Consider the following 21,051-nt stretch of genomic DNA (forward strand, 5'->3'; position numbering starts at 1 on the left):
CAAAACGCCAGACTGCCCTTATAAAATTCCGGACTGCCGTATCAAAACACTTGACTGCTCCTTCAAAATGTCGAACCGCAACTTCAAAATGCTGTAGCGTAATTTCCAAATGTCGGACCACCCATTCCAGCAAAAACAAATCATCGGATTGGTTGTTCAAACTGCCGGACCGCCCTCTCTAACAAAAATAATTTGTCATGTGAAGAAAGGGTGTAGGGGGTATTTGCTAGAAAACATCATTTTCTGGGGGAAATTGTTCGCAAAAGTAGGGTGGGGTGTAAAGTGGGTACAAAGTCCATCTTGGGGGGTTTTAGCAATTTTCCCTAAAATTTATATAGAGCGGAGGCTCAAAACAATCAAATTACAACTAGAAGAGGTTGATTTGATGCTCAAATATCTGCAAAATGATCATCTCGACATCAAGATGCATGGACTTGGAAAAAAAAATTGTTTTCAAGTTTTGGAAATAGTGCATCTTGTAACGCATTTTTTGGCCATCAATTTTCAAGATTTTTAAGTTTTCCTAGATTTGCTCGATCTACACTATTTTTGAAGCTTTAATTTTTATAATTAAAGATGAAAATATATTTTAAGGCTATCACAAAGATTTCCAGTATTAAAATCACATTTCCAGTATTAAAAATATATTTGTCATGGAAGGTGGGCTTTACTTTGATTATTTAGAGCCTCGGCTATACAAACCACACCCAATGGGAAATGTTAACATTCAATTATAAGAATAGATAAATAAGGGTGTGGTTTGTATAGAGCTAGGCTCTAAACAATTAAAGTAAATCGTACCTTCAAATAGTATCAAGAAATGTGGTTTCAATACTGGAAATCTTAGTCATAACTTCAAAATATATTTTCATCTTTAATTATAAAATTTAAATTTTAAAAAATAGTGTAGATTGAGCATATCTATGAAAGCTTAAAAATCTTGAAAATTGACGGTCCAAAAATGCGTTACAAGATGCACCATTTCCAAAACTTGAAATCCATTTTTTTCTCATGTCCATACATCTTGATGTCGAGATGATCAATTTATAGATATTTGAGCATCAAAACAACCTCTTCTAGTGAAAATTTTGAGGTGGCTCTTATTCGATTGTTTAGAGCCTCAACTCTATATAAACTTTTTCCAATAAATAATAGTAACATTTTCATGGCGATAGTAAAAGGCATGATCATAGGCCTCATCGCGGACATATCAATAGGGCAAATGATGATAGGAGAGTGAGCACGTAGAACATGGCCGTAATATCAGTCATAGGGTCATCAATATTGGTGACCCTGTGACCTTGACCCAAATTATATACTTTGGGCTTGGACTCAAATTATATACTTTGGGCTTGGACTTTTATCATGGATGAGATTGCACAAGCTTTATATAGTAGGGAGGAAATATTCAAGCACTATAAAAAGGGGCCGCAATAGGATGTGATCGATTAGCCAAAGAGGCAACATCATCATCAGCTTTTTGTACACTTGCTCCCTTTTGTCCTATTTTGCCTATTTCGTTTATTCTTCTTTTTTTTTCAGTCTCTTTTGAAGGGAGCTCTTTTACAACTTGTCTTTTTTCTTTACCCTTTTACCTCCTCATTATCTCAATGAAATCTACTTACCGCTCAAAAAAAAAAAAAAAAATTAAATAAATATCATAGGGTCATCTACTACCTCATTGTGGGATTGCAAAAGGAGAATACCTTAATGGGATGGGGCTGTACTCCTATCAAAGTAAATAAAGCCTCATCTTAAAACTCACCAAAAACTGTAGTTTTGATGTTAGAAAACTTTCAAATCAATCATCTTAGCCTTGACCATTATGATTGTAAAATAATCAGGATTTCAAGCTCTAAAAATAATGTATAATGTAACATATTATTGAGACTAATTGTTTCGCCCTAAAAATTAATGTTCACAGATCCATAAGATCTGTAAAAACATTTTAGCTTCAAATTTTATAGCTGGCGTTGGTAATTGATTTGGAGCCATCATAGGGGGTTTGTGATGCCCAAATTGCTTTGCAGACGTGGACTCAAGGTAAAGCTTTACTTTGTTTTCATAAAGAGTGGGCTTTATAGAAACTGTATCCATTACAAAACCAAGAGAAATTTATCCCTATATCCCTCTAAGATGTTATTAGAAAATCTCTCTTAAAAATTAAAATTTATATTCTTACCCATTTTTACGTTTTCTTTTATTTGGCCCAAAATACCCCTATGTTAGATATTAAGGATCCAAAAATCCTATGAAAATTTTGGATTATGAAAATCTGGAAGTTCGTCTAGCTCCCAGGGCACTACAGACCCACTGCTGTTGTGCTGTGGAAACAAAAGAAATTTTAGATTTTGAAAATCCAAATTTTTGAAAATTTTAGACTTTTTAAATTTCAGGTCTTCAAGATCCAAAATTTTAAAAACTTTGCCCTCCTTGTCTCTAACCTTCCCTCTCTCTCAAATCATTATTACACTTAGGGTTTTAAGATCCGGGTTGGGGATTTTTTGGTTAAGGGATGTTTAGTGAGGAGTTGGGAGAAGCAACCAAGCAATCAACATAGGGCAATCTTTCATCTTCAGGGTGGTCTATTAACAATTCAAGGACTCAGTTGTCTATTCAGTGATGTAGTCTTCCCTTTAGAGTTTTCTATTGATGAATATAAAGTTGGATTTACATTGGATCTCACCTGAATCTACCCATCTATTATAGTGCAATGTTTGACCTATGAGAATTGGAGACGCAAGCTAAGGGGAATTGGCTCAAAATAAGGATTCACCTATAAGAATCAGAAGGGGATGCTTTGATAATCTAATGGCTTGGTTATTCTTGATTTGTATTAGATGTTGGTATGAATCGTTTTGTTTATGTCCTGGGAGTTCACCTAGCACTTGCAAGGATTTTTATTTTTTGATAATTCAGTGGGGAAGACAGGCTCTGCCCCCTTTTTCCCACTAACACCACACCACTAACACCTTGTAAGGATTTGAAGGCGATCACAATCAATAGATTTTTTCAAAGTTCTTCTGACCATTTGAACCAAATAGATTTTTTCAAAGTTCTTCTGACCATTTGAACCAAATATAGCTTGATGCATTCTATTTTTATTTTTCTTATTTTAAAAAATATTATAGTATCAAACGAAGAAAGAGCTCGATCAGAAATTCTTCCATGCTCAAAGATACAGGTAGATTACGAGTTGTTAAAAAACAAAAGGGCGTGTGGGCATTATTAGAAGCTTATAGGGTGAGGCCTTAGCATTCTCAAAGCATGTCACAGAAAATGAGATGCTTACACTTAAAAAACCAAACAAAGCAATAACATTGTAATTATAAGGCAATTTCTAAATCTAAATTATATCTTAGGGGCTTTTTTGTAGGACGGCCATGTGTCCATAGTTCTTTTGTAAAAGTCAATAAATTAAGGACATGATATCGCATCTAACATTTGAGAGTGTTGAGATGGACGAGTGACTAGATAAGAAGGGATAGAATCTGAAATGAATATTCAGAGAATTTAGGTGTGATACCAATAGACGATAAGATGAAAGAAAGTAGACTGAGGTGGGCTGGCCATGTGTGACGCAAATCCAGCAGAACACTGATTATGAGGCGTAGGTTAGTTCAACTGGAAGGCTAAAAAAGGGATAGCGGTAGGCCCAAAGGACATGATTCGAAGTTGTAGAAAAAGATATGGAGACTTAGGACTTCACTAAGGGTATATGACCCTTAAATAGTAAAATGACAAACCATGATTCATATAGCTAACTCCAATTAGTTGGGAAAAAACTTTGCAGATGATGATAATGACAACACATGTATATGATGTTTTAAAAACCTAGACACTTTTTAATTTTCCTCTTTCTTCTTCTACTTTTTATTGTTTTTTTTTTTTTAACAAATCAATTCTTTATTTTTCTTCTTAAAGCCTCATTACAAAAGTATATAATTACTTGTAAATCCTGCCTTTACATTTATTGAAAGGGTGCGGTTTCTATAAGGTTGCAACCTTAAACAATCCAATTAAGGCACACCTCAAAATTTTATCATAACATGTAATTTTGTTGTAAAAAATTCTTAGGATTATCTTAAAATCTATTTTTAATCTAATTATAAAATTTTAAATTCTAAAAATGGTTAAAATCAAGTAGATCTATAAATATATGAAAATCTTGAAAATAGACAGTCTAGATAATGTGTTACAAAATGCATTATTATGGGACTCAAAAAGTTTTTTTTTTTCATATTCATACATCTCGATATCGAGATGACCGATTAAAGGGTTTTTCAAAGTTAAAACAACATTTCCGATAGATTTTGAGGTGCATATGTGATTCTACATTTTAAGGTTGCAACCTTATATAAACTTTTCTCCTATTTAAATGGTGTACAAATGTGTTGTATGTAAAAGAAATTTTTTATTAAGGATTATGACATTGTTATCTATGTACGGACACAAGTATTCATGTCTTTGTAAGATATGGAGAGACCATCCCCTATGAGGACACAGTTTCTACGAGTCCATAGACGCAGTCTTAATAATTTATTTTTGAAATAGAATTTGATCTTAGTTTTTAGAGAATATATAATCTTTAACATGGAGATTATTAATCCGTAAAAATAAATAAATTTTTAAAACTAAAAATGATATTTTTTGGATAAAATATTTAAATTATTGATTCTATTATTTTTTTGGAAGATTATTATTTGCGGGACCCAGTTTTGGTAGACGGTGTAGATATCCGAGCCTGCATATTAACAAGTGCGGGCTTGGACTCACCAAACTATTTTCCTTTGTGTGATAATGTGTATTTTGGTCAATGGTTAGTTGGCGTGACACAAAAATGTGTCAGTCTATGAGTTTGATGGAACCTAGTATCTTTAATTTTTGCCTAACATACAATGTGGTGGTATCTTGCCCCAACCAATCCTAGTGAACTAGTTTTAACCGATTGGAACAACAAATTATGAATGGACATTTTCTTTTTAATACATTTCATATTTCAAACTATTCTTTTTTTTTTGTCTTCTTCTTATGTTTTTAAAGCACCAGGGGTCAAATGACCATAATAATCCTGTTTATTCAGGGTTAGTAATATGGAATTGCCCAGTTAATTTCGTATGTTTATTAACTTGTTTGGTAAATTATATTCCGGAAACCTTGAAAAAAATATGTTTTTAACCATTTATCAATAAATAAAATTACGATGTCATTTCGACAACTCTCTGCCTCCCTCTCTCTCGCGCATACTCTCTCTCTCTCAATTAGAAAAAAGAATTAAAATTGCATCATTATTTAGATATCTCTCTCTCCCCCAACCAAATAAACTTCATGTTCTTTACCATCAAAGTAGTGTAATTTATTACATTAAACTTTGTGTAATTGTCACTTAGGCTTCAAAGGAAAATCACCAACATGAGATATCCATTTATTCTAATATTAGTATCTCATTCCAAACACCACATAAAATTAATGGTATTTTTCAAGTAGTAATATCTGACTTGTATGAAACTACTGTACCCTGAATTTTACAACAGCTCTACTCAAAAGCAGGAATTTCATGCCAACATGGAATCCTTTTCAGGTGGTCGACATGTTTGGAACATCAGCCTCAGTGGACGTGGTTGTGCCAGAGCAATTTCAAAGTTAAGACCTTCCTATGGCTTCTGAGCTAGGGGAGACTTCTCACAGGTGATAGACAAGGGGGATGACCCTAACTAACATATGCCTTCTGTGCAAAAATGAAGAGGATACTATTGATCACCTCTTCATCCATTGCCCCTTCGTCAACACACTGTGGGATTGGCTGTAACTTATTGCTATTTGGAGTTCCCCCAGGCAATACAATATTCAATCTCTACTACAGCAGGTTTGGGTCCCCCCCTGCCCATCGCTCCAGCCTATGGCGGATCTTTGTTGCAGTCATGCTTTGGAACCTATGGAGGGAACATAATCTCAGAACCTTTGAAAGTTACAGCCATGACCTTCCCACTTTCCTCTTGACGATCTAACGGATCCATTATGACTTGGGCCTATAGCTCTCTCCCCCCTTAAAGCTATACCTAAGGAATTCTTCTTTGCTCACTTAAGAAATCTATTGACTTTCATGCTCAGATGACCTTCCTTGCGCTTTGTGTGGAAGCGGCCCCCTCCCACGACAGTTGGGTCAAACTTAATTTTGACAAGACCGTGAAGGGACAGGTGGGTGGGTGTGGGGGAATTCTCTGTGATCACAGTGGAGCAACGATTTGGATTGTCTTAGGCAGAATCCACCCTTGTGAGATAAATGAGACGGAATTATTGGCATTGAAGATGGGAGTTCTAAATCTAGCTCTTTCCTACCCAAGTGTGCAAATTGAAAGAGACTCGGCTAATGTCATCAGCTGGTGTTTGTTTCTTGATTCCACTTTTTGGCACCTTAGTAGCCTCATGGATGAAATTTTGATTCATTTGAGGGATTTTCAAGTCTCTTTCTCTTGCTCAAGGGTACGATTTGGGCGCTGACTATTTGGTTACTTCCTAAGCCGTGGTTTCTTTAAATCCTCTACCCTTAAATCCTTTCCCCCTGCGGTTCTTTCTTTTTTTTTAGGGGTTGTTCTTTCTTTTCTTTTCTTTTCCTTTTTCTCTTTCTTTATATCTTGTACCTTTCACTACTCATACTAACTCAAAAAAGTAATATCTCAGTTAGTCAATAAGCATGAAAGAGATTCCTATTTTCAAAGATAATATCTCGCTATGCAAATTACCATGTGAGTTTTAGTTTCTGAATATCTTACCATGTCAAATATTGTTATTTAGGAATATCAATATCTCATGGTTGTGAGGTTTTCAGATGATATCGAGGCTTTCAAACACCAACTTGGCATTTTAAGTTCTTTGTTTTGATATATTGGTAATTTTGAAGACCAATATTACCAAATAAATGACCCTATGAAATACTGTTTTTTAGGGGGTGGGGGTAATCTAGTTGTGGGGAAGACATGCCCCTACACGCTTTTTCAAAATAGTTTAGGATTTAGGTTTTTTTTGGAAGTTGTTAGTGGGGTGGTGTAAATAGGAAAGATACTTTTGTTTCTATAAAAGAATGTCTCATGACTTAAATTTCTATTAAGGTATTGGTATTATAAATATGAAGCTTTATAAATGAGGAAAAATATATAAAGAGGCCATTTAACTACGATACAAAGAGGTTACAATCGTTCTTGCCTGTTAGATTTCAAATCGAATGGTTGAAAGAGTATCATTGTCTGATTCAAAATTTTAAAAGAATTTCTTGAATTTTGAGATGCACCCCAAGCCATCCAATTGTGACATCTTTATAATAAAGATAAATGGCCTCTAAGTATGTAATCCCTATGTATAAGTGGTTTTTTTCTTTGATCAAGGATAAATTATAAATAGATTGTATACAATGAGACCATTTACCTTTGATACAATGAAGTTAAAATTACTTACAACTATTCGATGTGCGATCTGATAGCTTGGATGTGTTACAAAGTTCGAGATAATTTATTTTGAACTTTGAGCTTGATCAATGAAATAAATGTAGCTACCAAATTTTACATCTAATGATTGGGATTTTTTTGTGACTACCTTGTACCAAAAGCAAATATTTTTATGTACTTTCTCATTTACAAATTGCCCCTCATTGACTTTTATCCTACCTTGTGCCTTTCTCAAAATTGTAATAGATGGTGTTAAACGGCTAAAGTAAAAACCATTTCATGCTAGTGCAAGAGCATATTCTCCATTCACCCCCTTGGATCAAACTCAATTTACAAGTATTTTTAGGATCCCAAATTCGTAGATATAACCTATTAAACTAAGTGGCCAAGCGATCGACGAAAAAAAAAAAAAAAGGAAAAAAAAAAAGAAAAAGAAAGAAAGAAAAAGAAATAAATATACATGCCTCAAAAAATATCTTTTGAATAAAAACCTTTCAAAAAAATTAACCTCATAATTGAACACCTAGTCAAGTCCTTGGATGTTTAGATCCAAGCTTGTAAGAGCTCAAAGTCCAATTGTTGTCGACAATTATTGGATGTTTAGATCCAAGTTTTTAAGAACTCAACGTCCAACTTATTTTTTTCTTTTGAAATAATCTTCAAATGATTATGAAGGGTGTCTCAAAAGTCATCTCTCAGCTCGGCGAGGAATTATACAGTGTGCTCCTGCAGGAGACGCACAATGTTAAAGGGAGTGCACCTTGGCAAAAGAGCATAAAAAAAGACCATCTGAGGCGGTGAATTTCCCTTGAAATTGGGAGAGAGAAAGAGAGAGGGGTAGGTATCAAGAAGAGCGAGCATCGAGCTGCTAAAGGGAGTGATCGAGCTTAAACCTGATTTTAATCTGCAATTTGTAGAGAGAGAAAGAGGAAGCTGCAATTTGTAGGTAGTGAGAGGAGATGGATCGGCTTCAGCTGCTATTGGTGGGGTTGCCTCTGTTCTTGTTCTGCTCCGATGTTGTGAATCTCTTCACTTCCTCTCCTCCTCCAAAGCCCCATCAACACTCTCATCGCCACCACCATCAAATCCCTCCAATCCTCAAGGACACCACTCCAGACTTTTCAGCGCAGGTTATTTCTCTCTCTCTCTCTCTCTCTCTCTCTCAGGCACCCAATCTCTCTCTTCTTTCGATCAGTCACTAATCTCTCTCTCAATTCTCTTCATTTCTCACTTGATGCGGAGGTAGTTCTCTCTCTCAAAATACTAAGATTTCTATGTTTTTTCTTTCTTCGCCTTTGTGGTGTTTTCTGTTTCATTCGATTGCAGATAGTCTAACTAAGATAGATGATTCCATGTGCCCTAATCTCTCTCTTTATTCTGTATAGAATGTTCAGCCTATTCCTGGTGGAGTTGGGCTTGGAACAACAGTGAGAATTGAATTTTGCACCTCATGCTCTTACAGGTATCACAATGAACACCAATCCTTTATCTTTTTCTTTTCGTTGGTTTTGTAGAAAGTGCTTTCCTTTTTTTTGGGATCGGTAATTATTCTGTTTTTTCTCATTGTATTACTGAATTAAGCATTTAGGTTGATACTAGTTCTTAAATGGCTATTGGTTCTTTTACTTCCATTTCATATTTGCTGTTTTTTACATGGTGAGGCGGTATGGATACCGTTCTTCCGTGACATCAAATGGGTCATGGTTGTTGATATGATTATTGGTACCTGATCCTCAGTAGTTCAGTCTAGAATTCTGGTTTGCTTAGTTTTTGTAATTTGGGAGATTGTTGATTTGAAAGAGTCTAACGTCTGTTGATCAGCATGTAAACCATGCCAATCTATTCTATATATCTCAACATCAGGAAGCTTTTTATCTAGGAGTCCTTTTATTGAGGAAGCAATTGGCATATTAGCATTATGCATTAATTCAGTGAATTAGAGAAAACGACTTAAGAAAAAAGAGTAACTGTTATTTTAACAACTTAGGTAGATGGCTCCACCACCCTCGGTGGTTGCTCCATGCTGTATGAAAAAAGGGACTGAAGCTATACTTTGTATGCATATAGTGTTCAGGTATTCAGGCCTTACCTTCTTCTATGGGTGATGGAGTTGAGTAACTGCTCCCACCCAAAAAAAATGGAGTTATAAAACAAAACAACAACTGATTAGCCACAGTCCTTGGATAAACACAGATGGTGGACTGCCTTGGATAAACACTGTTATGGAATATTTTCTTTTAAGAAAAACGGATCATTTTACAGCTATTGTTACTTAATGATTGCTAGGATTAGCGTTCTTGTCGTCTTATTTTCTCATGAGTAAAATGCTTGTGTTCTTCTTTGTTAAGTGTCTTTGAAAATTATCTTAAAAGAGCATCGTATCCTTGAAAACCTGTTTGTGGATAAAAGGAAAAAGATAAAGCTAACGAGGAACCCAATTGGCATTGCATCTGCGTTAGCTTCCGGAAAATAGTCATTTAAGTTTTTCACTTATGGGCTTAAGGCATTCTTAAGGCGTTCTTTTTGTTTCGTCACATTTTCATTTGGGTGCTGCCATCTCCTGCTTATCAACTTCAAAAATTTGTATTGACAATATTTCAAACTGTTCCCTTCCTCACCATGATGTGGATAACATTAACAGCATCATGGCTTTTATGTTTATGCTGAGTTAGTCAATTACCTGTCCAAATCAACTCAGATATGGAAAAAGAAAAAACCCTTATCAATATTTACTAGAAGAGTGTATATGCCCAATTGACACAATATCTTAAAGAATCAGGTTGGAAGCCTTTTTCATCCATCTCTTGAAAGATATTTCCCGCATCTTAACCTTGAGCTTCTCACAAAATGCATCAATCAAGATGTTAAAAGTTAGCAACAGTGGGAGGGGCTTTAACCTGCTCCATCTTTCCCAAAAGCTGACAGGCTTTTTTGAACCTTTTCTTTCAGAGTTCATGACAAAGTGCTAAAACCAACAACGTCTGGGGTTAACCCTGCATTTCCCTTCTTTTCAAGGAGTTAAGAAGTTTCTTTGACCTCTATGCCCCTTGCAAATACTCTCCATCAGTATGTTATAGGTGATAAAATTAGGCGTATACCCTTTGACCACCATTAACTTATTGATTTTACCAACCTGGCAAAGCCTATTCAACACCAAATTGTAGGTCATTACGTTGGGAGCTACACTATGTGTCCTAATTTTCTGTATAATATCCAAAGTTTTATCCAATTTTAAATGCTCATGTAACAATCAATCTGTGGGTAAAAACATCTGGAAGAAAACCCCTCATTATAGCATCATTCATGAGGCCATGGGCATCAATAACCTTACCCCTTTTGCACAACCGTTAGTAATTATGTTTAAGGTCACATGTTTGGCTTGCAACCATAACATTTCCCTGACCAACTGAATCACCTCCATTAGCGGCCTAGATGTATCCTTAATAAGTTTATTACTTGCTGCAATTTCTACAATTTCAGGTCACCGTCTTTACATAACCTATTTATCATTGAGGAACATGTTGTTCATTCTGGGAGAAACCCTTTATAAAATTCATCTCAGAAACTTTCTTGAAATTTCCTCTTGATGCTTAAGTGGAAATCATCATGTTCCATAAAACCATATCCTTAAGCTCCATCTTTTCAAATAATTTCTTGATTATATCCATTCTAGCACAGCTAATTACCATATCAATTGCAGCTTTATGAACAAATGGGCCACAAAGCTTTATTGAAAATCTGGATTATGGGCCTTGCTTGTATCAAATGAGAATCATGACGAGAGAGGGAGGGGGGGGGGGGTCCCCATCGAATCCAAAACAAAGAGAGACTCAGAATCTCCAACATCCAAAATTTGAGAAGGGCCCAACTAATTCAAAACTGATAAGTTGTCACGCAATTCAGAATTCCCAACATCAAAACTCGAGAGAGAGAATTAACCCAACTCCTTCTAGTGAACAATACCAAAACACCATTTCCACCAGGTTTTCATGTTCCACCTCAGAATTATTTGAAAACATGACCTCTGAGACAGCAGTTTTGAATTTTGAGAGCACTTTCATGATCCAAATATCACTTGCCTTCGCCAAATACCCAATTACCCCAATAATCTCAAAATCCTAACAAATTCTGTTGCTTGATCTCACCACATGTTGAAAATCTGGTTAACAGCTCTACCACCAAGCTTTAATGGCCCTCTTCCATAAAACCGCCATTTGTTCCTCTAGATCAAGGCTTAATTAACTCCCTTTCCTTGGTTGATCTGCCATGGCGAACAGGTTGGGGATGAGTGATGCTTGTTTTTGGTGCTAGAAAACACAGACAAGAGAGGGAAACAGAGGAGTAGAAGAAGATGTGAGAGAGAACAGAGGAGGAGAAGACAGACACCCGGGGGGGGGCAGGGGAGACCAAGTTGTATGTGTTTGTACCTCTCTCTCAAACTGATATTCCAAGAAGTTACAAAAGGGGAAAAATAAAAAAATTCTTGAGTTCATTTTGCCATTTCTCCATTTATTGATGTGTTTTAGACCACTAATTTGCATCCATATTTACCTTTCAAAACGAAAATAAAAATATGGAATCTATATTTCCCTTGTATTATTGTACCGATATTACTTCTAAATTTCTTTTTCATTGTGCACTTTGTTATTGGCCAATATGATGCCTTTGAGAGAAATGGAAGTCTTAACAAACGGTTCATCATTATTGATTATTTTATTTTATACTTGTAAGGAAGTATTAGTTTAAGAAACATTGATTTGCGATTTGTGCTATCCATGTTTTTGTGTATGTGTGTGTGTGAGTGAGTGAGTGAATATGTGTGAGAGAGAGAGAGATGCATGCGTTTATGTTTTTCATGATATGTTGGCGTGTCTTCTTGATTGTTACCTTCTTGCTTATCAGGGGAAATGCATTAACAATAAAGAAGATGTTGGAAACTTCTTTCCCTGGCATTGATGTTGTGCTTGCAAACTACCCCCCACCCCTTCCAAAACGCCTCCTAAGCAAAGTGGTGCCGGTTGCCCAAGTTGGGGTTATTGCAATTGTAATGGCAGGAGAACACATTTTCCCGAGACTAGGATATATGACACCACCCCCATGGTTCTTCTCCTTGCGCCAAAATAGATTTGGCACAATTGCAACCACTTGGCTTCTTGGCAATGTGTTGCAATCTTTTCTTCAAAGTTCTGGAGCTTTTGAGTTGTACTGCAATGACGATCTGGTAAGAACTTCTTTATTGCGAAATAGATTGTTTATATTTCCATTGTGAAATTTTGTTTGAATACTTCTCATAGTTACTTATGTCATCCTTTTTATTTATAGTAATGATTATGATATTTTGTTAATTAGCATTAAATATAGCAGTGTTTTGATCTAAGTGTGCCATATTATTGCTCTGAATCACAAATATTATATTATTTCAGCAATAACGATCTTTTCCTTGTGGTTGCACTCTGTAATGTATATGCATATTTTCCTTTTTCTTTCTATAAGTATTGCAGGATAAAAGTTTATTACTGCAAAATATGTAACCTTGAAAACATTTGGTTTTGCGTGTGACTTGTTGTGTAAGCAATCAGTCTTATGGAAGAAGATTTGCTTCTAACTTACCTTTTAGAGGTGATGCTGCAATTATACTTTGGGTGAAATATGTTACAATCTTCAATTGCCTGAAAACGAAGCTGGTATGAATAAGTATGCTGATCAAAGTCCCAGCAGAAAAGGATTGATAGTCCCTTTTAGTGCAATCGTGCATTAGTGTGTGTTGTGCGTTTGCAGATGCACACTTTGCTGTACATAAGCTGATACTCTTCAGGAAATAAATGCATATGCTGGTATGCATGTATTTGAACTATCTCCTTATTAATAGTATTCCAAGGTGTTGGCATGCTCGCCCATCAGTGTTTTAAACTCGGGCTGTGGCCTGGAACCGAGCGGGGGCCCAGGTCTGAGTTAGTGAGTCAGACTTGGCTGAGTCCGAACCGGAATTGGTTGAGTCTCCAAAAGTTTAAGAAAGAAACCTTGGTAACCGCTGAGAATTGGTTGGTACCCATTTTTTTTCACCTGGATCCAGTGTTTCAAAAAGCGGACTGCCCAGCACCTAGGCAGCCGCCTAGGCGGTCTAGAAGGTCTGGGCGCATCGCTCAGGCCTAGGCGGCCAAATTAGGTGGGTATCCTTGGGTGCCTGCCTAGGCGCCTGGGAACCCACCTAGGCGCCCGCCCAGCGCTTGCTCCCCTCTCAAAGGCAGAAATGCCGCTCATTGAGGCTATTTTTGGGTCATTTTTTTTAATACTAAAGGTGTAAATTATGGGTTTTAGGTTTCAAATGAACCTAAAACCCATTAGAGGCTATTTTAGAGAGAGAAAACCCAATTTTTTTTTTTTCTTACTAGGCCGCCTAGGTTTTGGGCGCCTGCCTAGGCGCTGGGCGGCCTAGACCCCCCCAACCACCTAGGTGCCGCCTAGCGCTTTTTGAAATGCTGCCTGGATCTGACACCCTCTAGGTTCGAGTGACTTGCCCGAGTCTGTGTTGAATCAGCCAGTTTTATAACACTGATACACGACTTGATGTCAGGGTTCCTACATTGGGCATTGATTTAATTGGTGTGATTGATACCTCTTTAGGTAGCACGGTACAGACTCAAGCAAGTCGACTAGGACTCACTCAAGCCACTCAGCTAGCCCGGGGTGCGAGTACTGCAGCAAAGCCATGCTGACTTATATCATCCAATACTTACACCAAGGATCACTCTAATCTGAGTTGAAACTGTAATCTATATACCATAGGCATCCCAGTGGGGAATAAAGACAATCTCGACATATCAATGGCTGTGGTTATGAACCTATTGCTTGAGTTGCTCCCCCTAAATGATATATAAAATATGAGGAAAATGAGAGAAAAATAAAATAAAAATGCCTAAATATTGTTTTCTCAAAAAATGAGAAAATATAGAGACATATTATGGTATATTTGACAAAATAGGAATTTAGTTTTCAAATTCAGAATGAAGGCATCACTGGCTTTCTATGTATTTGGATTATATGCCATTCTCATAAGTGTTTTTCTATATCTGTTTGACTGTCTACCTGTATTTCAAAATGTTTATAGATTTGAAATACATGATCGTTAGGCTAACAAAATCAGAATATATTTATCTTATCAGATAAATATTTGATTTGTATCATTTTACTCTTTTTCACCATTACAGATAGACATTACATGTCAAAAGTCAACGACAATGTCAATAATTTAGGAAAGTATAAACCCTTTTTTTTGTGTGTGTGTGTGAGAGAGAGAGGGATCACTCATAGGTCTAGAAGAGCAAAGACACACTTTTTTGGACACCTATATACATTCAACAAAAATGAGCATATGGGGAGAATATATCACAGGTATATTGGAGCCCAAGGACAAGAAAGGAGTATAGAAGCTCAATGCACAGTAGATAAGGCATTCTACACGTCCATCATTTTGGAAAGGAGCCTAGTAGCTCACGCACAGGAGATGAGGTGTTCTACACATCCGTCGATTTTCACAATTAACAAATTTAAAATTCTCAGTTCATTAATAATTTCAAGGAAGCATGAATATTTCAACTTTTCTTCCTGATGCATGTTAAAGAGAGATCCAAAGCCTGTGATTTTTTAGCCTAAGTTTGATCCAAAGCTGTGATTTTTTGAGGCTACCCATTCTTTGATTCAAAGCGGCTGAAAATCTGAAATAAAATGGAGGAATAAGGGAAGTATCACCTTTCTTTATATTCAAAGGTCCCTGATTCTAGGTGCCCTTATCCTTCACAGGAACCAGTGATTCCAACCTATCGGTTACCTTAGAACAAGTAGCTTATCCCTCGTTAATGGCGATTTGGGGAAGGCTCAGATTTTGTCAGGTTTTAGGGGGAAAAAGAGGTGAATCATTTCATGGAAAGTGGAGATGATCTAAAGTAGAATATGATGAAAACAGTAGATCACAGAGCTCTTGAGCAGATTTATCAACTCCGACTTTTCACTCTTCTGAAAGTGGTTTCATTTCTTCCTGCTGCTAGTCATCTGGTTCCTCTCTCTCTCCCCTCCCCCCCTCTCTCTCTCTCTCTGGCCTGTTAGTCGACTTAGGGTCCTTGAGCTTGAGTTTGTGATTGCTTGACCTCCCAGACTAGGGGACTTTTGGAACTATACTGAGAGAGAGAGCGCATGTTGTCGGGAGACTGGAATAGGTTTTTGAGAGTTCAGAGAGTGAAACAGAGAGCTGATGTAGCCTCTATGTGGGAGAGGGAGAGAGAGGACGCTTTGAGAGCAAGAGAAGTCAAACCAAATCCTGCAAGATTGCAAGACGGAGAAACACTGACCTGCAAGTTAGTGTTTTTCTGCATTAAGTTAGCGTTTCTCTGCATGGTCTAAAATCACGTTTTTTTTTTTTGAGGATCATGATATATTTGAAACTTTTGTGTCATGGTTTGGTGCTATCAAACACATTTTTTAGCATATTGATTTACAAAAAGATTGAATCTCATAATATCTTGTGTATCCAAATATTTAGGGGTCATCAAACATACCCTTAAAAACCTTAAAATAAAAAATATTCATAATTAATTAGGAGCGAATTATAATTGATTCTGCTTTTGTGTAAATCTGAGGGGGCCTACCTTAAAATTTTATTGAAATAAAGATAAAAAATTACAAATAATCTTACAACCCTATCATAGGGAAAATTGGCAATATGAAAAGGAAGTAAAAGAATAATTAAATCCGGCGTCTGAGCTTCCCGAACTGTAGCTTCAGAAAGAGTGACTACCCTCTTAGATAGGCAGTCAGTGACCTCTTTCCCCTCCCGATATGTGTGTAAAATTTTCCATTGAAGTAATAATTGATTCAATGGAAAATTATAATTGGTTTAATTTTTAGCAAATTAAAAATGATTTAGTAAAAAATAAATAAAATATATGAATTTAAATTGAAAAAAATGAAGCTTTACTCAAAATTTTGATGTTGAATCCCAATGGGAACCAATGCCTCCAATCTTTGTTATAATTTCTTAGAAAACCTCAATCAAAACTCCCAAACTAGATTTGGGTTTTGAGTTTGGATCTAGGTGGTCTGTGTCCTGTGGGATCCTATATTGCTGCAATTGAATAAATGTACATGAGTATTTTACCTCCAATAAACTGATGAGGCAGCCAACTCTTTTTCTGATGCTCATTACCAAATGGGCTATTTTTCATTTCTATTAAAAAAGGAAAAAAAGAAATTCATGTTGTTCATTTATGTGCGTTTATGTTTCACTAGTGCCTGGTTTGGAGCATTGTTTTGTAGTTTGTTGTGAACTTGTGCTAATTGTTGCCGGCCATTGGTTTTAATAGTGAAAATATGAGTGTCACACCCACTTTATTGTCTGTTATCTTCACCTTCCACATACATTGATCATACACGCGTCAAAGTATAAATTCCCAGTTAGCTTAGAATCTTTGGTCTTAGATGTTGTCCGCACTGAACATGGCATATTGTCATTTGCTTAGATTGTGCATTTTGTCCAGTACACCAATAGGTGAAAATCCGAGGAAATATAGGCCGTTTATTGCATGCAGCACGCATCAAGCTAATGACTTAACTAACCCTTGGCATTTGTATACAAGGTAAAATGCCTTGAGCACATACCATTCTTACTTCTACACGTTTATGTAAAATACCGTATAGCCAGTCTAAACTCTGTGATTTTCAGTTTCAAAAAACTAAGTGTCTCCGTTGACTCCTTTCATTAGGAGAAACATCTTTTGATGCCAAAAAGATGTGTAAGAGTGAGAAGTATAGTTACGAAGGTTTCTCAGATAAAATTTCTAGTGAATAGATTTGCTGCATTTTGGTGGAGCTCTGTAAATCTGCCAAGCTTGAAATCTTGTTACATCTGGCAAATTATGGTTTCTTGAGTCTTGAAGCCCATTATATCCTGTCTCAATAATATGCAATAAGATCTGTTGTTTGATTGGTTTCCCATATTCCTCTTTCTTAACTGTTATTGCTTTTTATCCATTTTTAATAATGTAAGCCTTATAAATCTATTTGGTCATTCTTGGATATTGTTCTTTAATAGAAGTTCGGTGTTGAATGTAGTGTGGTTGAATGAGGAAGTATTTGATGTAATAAGCCTCAAAAATGGCAAGTGGTGAAATAGTAGTGAGTAGAAGCCTGAGAAAGTGAGGCTAAGGAGGAGAAGGAATTTCAGTCTAGGAATTTGCTTTTGTTCTGAAGTAGGGAGAGGGGGGTTAATGAAGGCATGACTATGGGAAATACTTCTGAAAGAAAAACTGCTACAGGAGCCCTAACAGTGCGGGAAAATCACTTACTTAAACTTGTGAGAGAACAGATAGGAATGCAATGGGCTGCTTATTAGCTCATGGGTAGCAGGGATGTATTTGTCCTTTCCCAGAAGTTTAATTTCTAATCATGTATTTAATCCACGGAATTTTGTTTTGTCAGATCAGGCCCATCTTTTATAAAAACGATAATCAATGTGTTGTATTTGATTGCTTAGATTTGGGCTCAACTTTTCTCCTTTCTCTATGATGGCTGAACTTGTGCTAGCTAATTCTGTTGAATTAAATTGAGACAAGTATTTATTTTTTACCATTTATTTTAAGACACTTAATTTAGTAAACACCATTTGCACACCCGTATTTTGATATTTCAAAATATCAAATATTTCAGGCCTAGTATTGCCATCCATGTTTTTGGTTGAGATTGGTGGGCCACCGAATTTATGGGGACGTGTGGGATAATATATGAATTAGACTAGTTGATCTGAACATGAAACAGTCGATTTTGAATACATTTGATTAAGAAACCCATGGGCTAGACCATTTATCCGTCCATAGTTATTGATCAGACTTGATTTGCTACTGAGGTGGTTGGGGACTGGCGGACTGCTTACATTGTTTATAAAGTGAAATAAGTGATGGTTCAGCTTATCTGAATATAACAATGTTATATGTGGAAGAGATGATTGTCACATCTGGGGAAACATGCTACTACCATCATTATCATCAAAGCCTTTTCCGAACTAATTGGAGTCGGCCAGGAAAAATGCTACCATAAGAAAAAAAATCCATTTTACATTAATTTTCATGATAATTCATCTAAACCTATTTTTCTGTACATCAGTTTCCCCTTAATTTCTCATATAGTAATGATCCTATGAGACCCTCCCATACCCATGTGTATAGGACCCCAAAGGATCACCATTAAATTTGGCACAAATCTCTAAAAAAGTCAAGTCCCACACCCATGTGATAACTTTTCTAGAGATCTTTATCACATTTAATGTTGATCCTTTGGGGTCCTACACACATGGGTGTGGGACATAGGATCATTACTCTTTCTCATATTGCTCTATGTGAACCTCTGTTTGGAACCATCTGCAGTTTTACATGTAATTGTTGTTCAAGAGTATTGATACTGGATTCATCTGGCATCGTTGAACAATTTGAAGTCATATTTAATCTGGCTCATGTGCCTTTTTTACTTCAAGTTTTATAAAAATTGTGATAATGGGTTGATATACCATTAGTTGTAAGGTGTTTGAGCAAACACTTTTTCATGTCCATGTTTTCTTGGAGCAAATTCATGTTTTAATCTCGTTGATTTTGAGGTTTGGGTTTCTAACCTTCTCATTCCAAAGTTGTTGCTCTTTACGGTCACAAATTTTTATTATGATCATAGATATACTCAGGATCCTTTTTGATCTTGTTGAAAACCTCTGTAATTATGTTGCATCTCACAACTTTTCACAAGGTTTGAACTAACACTATATTTGATTGTTGGTGGAGTTTTAATGGTTTGGTTTGTGATCCTTAGATTTGATGTTACAATTGTAGGTGTTCTCAAAATTGAAGGAGGGCAGATTCCCTAGTGAGTTCGAGATGAGGGACATTATCAGCAAGAAATTGGCCAATACGAGAGTTGCAGATGGCCTTGAAGGACTGTGGTTCTAGGGAAGCATATCTTAGATCACATCGGCTGTAAATGCGTGTTTGTATGACTTGCTATGTGTTACAATATTCCAATTAGTCATATTTTGCTCTGGAAGTTTTTGTAACTAGTCACGGTTTATTTAACAGTATTCCTATCTTTAGTTTTCCTTTTATTAACAGTTGTAACTAGCCTCGTGTGTGATGTGTTCATGAACTTACTGTAGCAGAAACACATGATCCTCTAGATTTCAACTGCAGACAGCCAAAAAAAAGGGGAAAAGAAAGTATATTCCAACCATGGATGGATGGGGCCTGTCTTACCACCACCAAGAGTCCGCATTCGTCAGGTCCATGGATGACATCTGGTGCTGGGGTTATGTGTTATTTGCTAGAGCTTTTAAATACAAAAAGGTTTCCATGGAAAAAATAGTAGTACAGATCTTGTAGGGGACTCAGAGACTGATTTTGGGACAAACATACAAATGGTGTATCATTATTATTATCATCTGAGCTTTATCTCAATTATTTGGGATTGGTTACACAAACCTTGTTTCGCCAATTGGTTCAAGATTTATGAGAAGATGTGGAAAAATTTTATATTAGCTGCCCTACTTAACACAAACCTCCTCTATCTGGGCTTGGGATCGGCCATGATGGAGTTTCATGCAAATGTTAAATGAAATGATGAAATAATTGTTATAGATCCATGGAGGCCTCCAACAAGAAGATTTTAAGACAAATTTTGAAGAATGAGGGAGAAAATCGAGAAGAAGCGGATGGGGGTTTGGAGTTCAAAAATGATTTTGAGTTTTTTTAAAAATATGTTTTGATCCAGAAATTCTCTAGGGTTTTTGTGGATTAAAGAAGGGAACAATTTGGGATGAGCATGAGTGCATACATTGAAGACAGCCAAAACCACATGGGTGGTGTTTAAGCTTCATTTCGGGAAGGTCCACAACCATGTGAACTGAGCGGTATCGAATGAGGTCATTGTCTTTCGGTCCAAATGGAGGCAGTGGATTAAAGGCTGCATCTGGGCTTCCTGCTTAATTAATGGAGCCACCAAGGGTTTCTTCTCATCCTCTAGCGGCTTTCACCAAGGAGACCTCTCATCTCCTTTTCTATTTGCACTTCAAACTCCCAAGCAAAGGGCCATAGATTTCGCACCTACAATTTGCCGAAACCCTGATCTTCTGTGGTGCCACTGAGTATGGATATCCTCTGGCTATTCCTCAAATGTCTAGAGCTAGCTCCTGGATTCAAAGTAAACCTAGAGAAACTCGAGGGATTTCCTATAGTCGGGCTCAGATCATCATCACCATCCCACACCTATTGGTTTAGGATATCGTCACTCTGCCAAGCGTAGAGTCTCAACATTCAGAACCTTAGACCTTGCGACTTGTGCCCATTTCTTAGTACTCCGACAGCCATCTCACAAGCAGAGATGTTCATATTCAAGTAATATTAAAGTACATAAACAAGTTGACATATATAAAAAAGGGAAAATTTTGTATAACCCTAATTTTTCATATAATTTCATAGTAGACTTTCCTTCTATTTTTCTTTCAAGCGGCATAATGAAACTTTTAAAGATTTCCTCATACCCTCTCATTTGTTATCTCTCTTTTATTGACTTTTGATCGTAAAAA

The 21,051-nt window shown here is 36.4% G+C and overlaps 1 protein-coding gene across 3 annotated transcripts; it reads left to right on the forward strand.

Annotated features, from left to right (window-relative positions):
• The first annotated feature begins 8,248 nt into the window (after nucleotides 1–8,248).
• Nucleotides 8,249–20,004, forward strand: LOC18433436 (selT-like protein). 3 transcript variants are annotated; one of them, XM_011624727.3, is made up of 5 exons: nucleotides 8,249–8,572; nucleotides 8,828–8,904; nucleotides 12,345–12,663; nucleotides 19,307–19,464; nucleotides 19,627–20,004. In XM_011624727.3, the coding sequence occupies exons 1-4, from the start codon at nucleotides 8,402–8,404 to the stop codon at nucleotides 19,421–19,423; spliced, it is 684 nt and encodes a 227-aa protein (XP_011623029.1). In that variant the 5' UTR covers nucleotides 8,249–8,401; the 3' UTR covers nucleotides 19,424–19,464; nucleotides 19,627–20,004. The 3 variants fall into 3 exon arrangements, with proteins under 3 accessions (XP_011623029.1, XP_011623028.1, XP_006843589.1); XM_011624726.3 differs by having other exon boundaries at nucleotides 19,630–20,004; XM_006843526.4 differs by having other exon boundaries at nucleotides 19,307–20,004.
• Nucleotides 20,005–21,051: the final 1,047 nt, after the last annotated feature.

This window comes from Amborella trichopoda, chromosome 8, assembly GCF_054954075.1.
Source record: "Amborella trichopoda isolate Santa Cruz 75 chromosome 8, AtrichopodaSantaCruz75HAP2 v2.0, whole genome shotgun sequence".
NCBI lineage: Eukaryota > Viridiplantae > Streptophyta > Magnoliopsida > Amborellales > Amborellaceae > Amborella > Amborella trichopoda.

Bases quoted from the DNA above. Each gene is read 5' to 3' on its own strand.
- LOC18433436 (XM_006843526.4), top strand. From the start codon at position 8,402: ATGGATCGGCTTCAGCTGCTATTGGTGGGGTTGCCTCTGTTCTTGTTC. The intron at 8,573-8,827 runs GTTATTTCTCTC...TATTCTGTATAG, and splicing joins CTCCAGACTTTTCAGCGCAG to AATGTTCAGCCTATTCCTGG. The intron at 8,905-12,344 runs GTATCACAATGA...CTTGCTTATCAG, and splicing joins TGCACCTCATGCTCTTACAG to GGGAAATGCATTAACAATAA.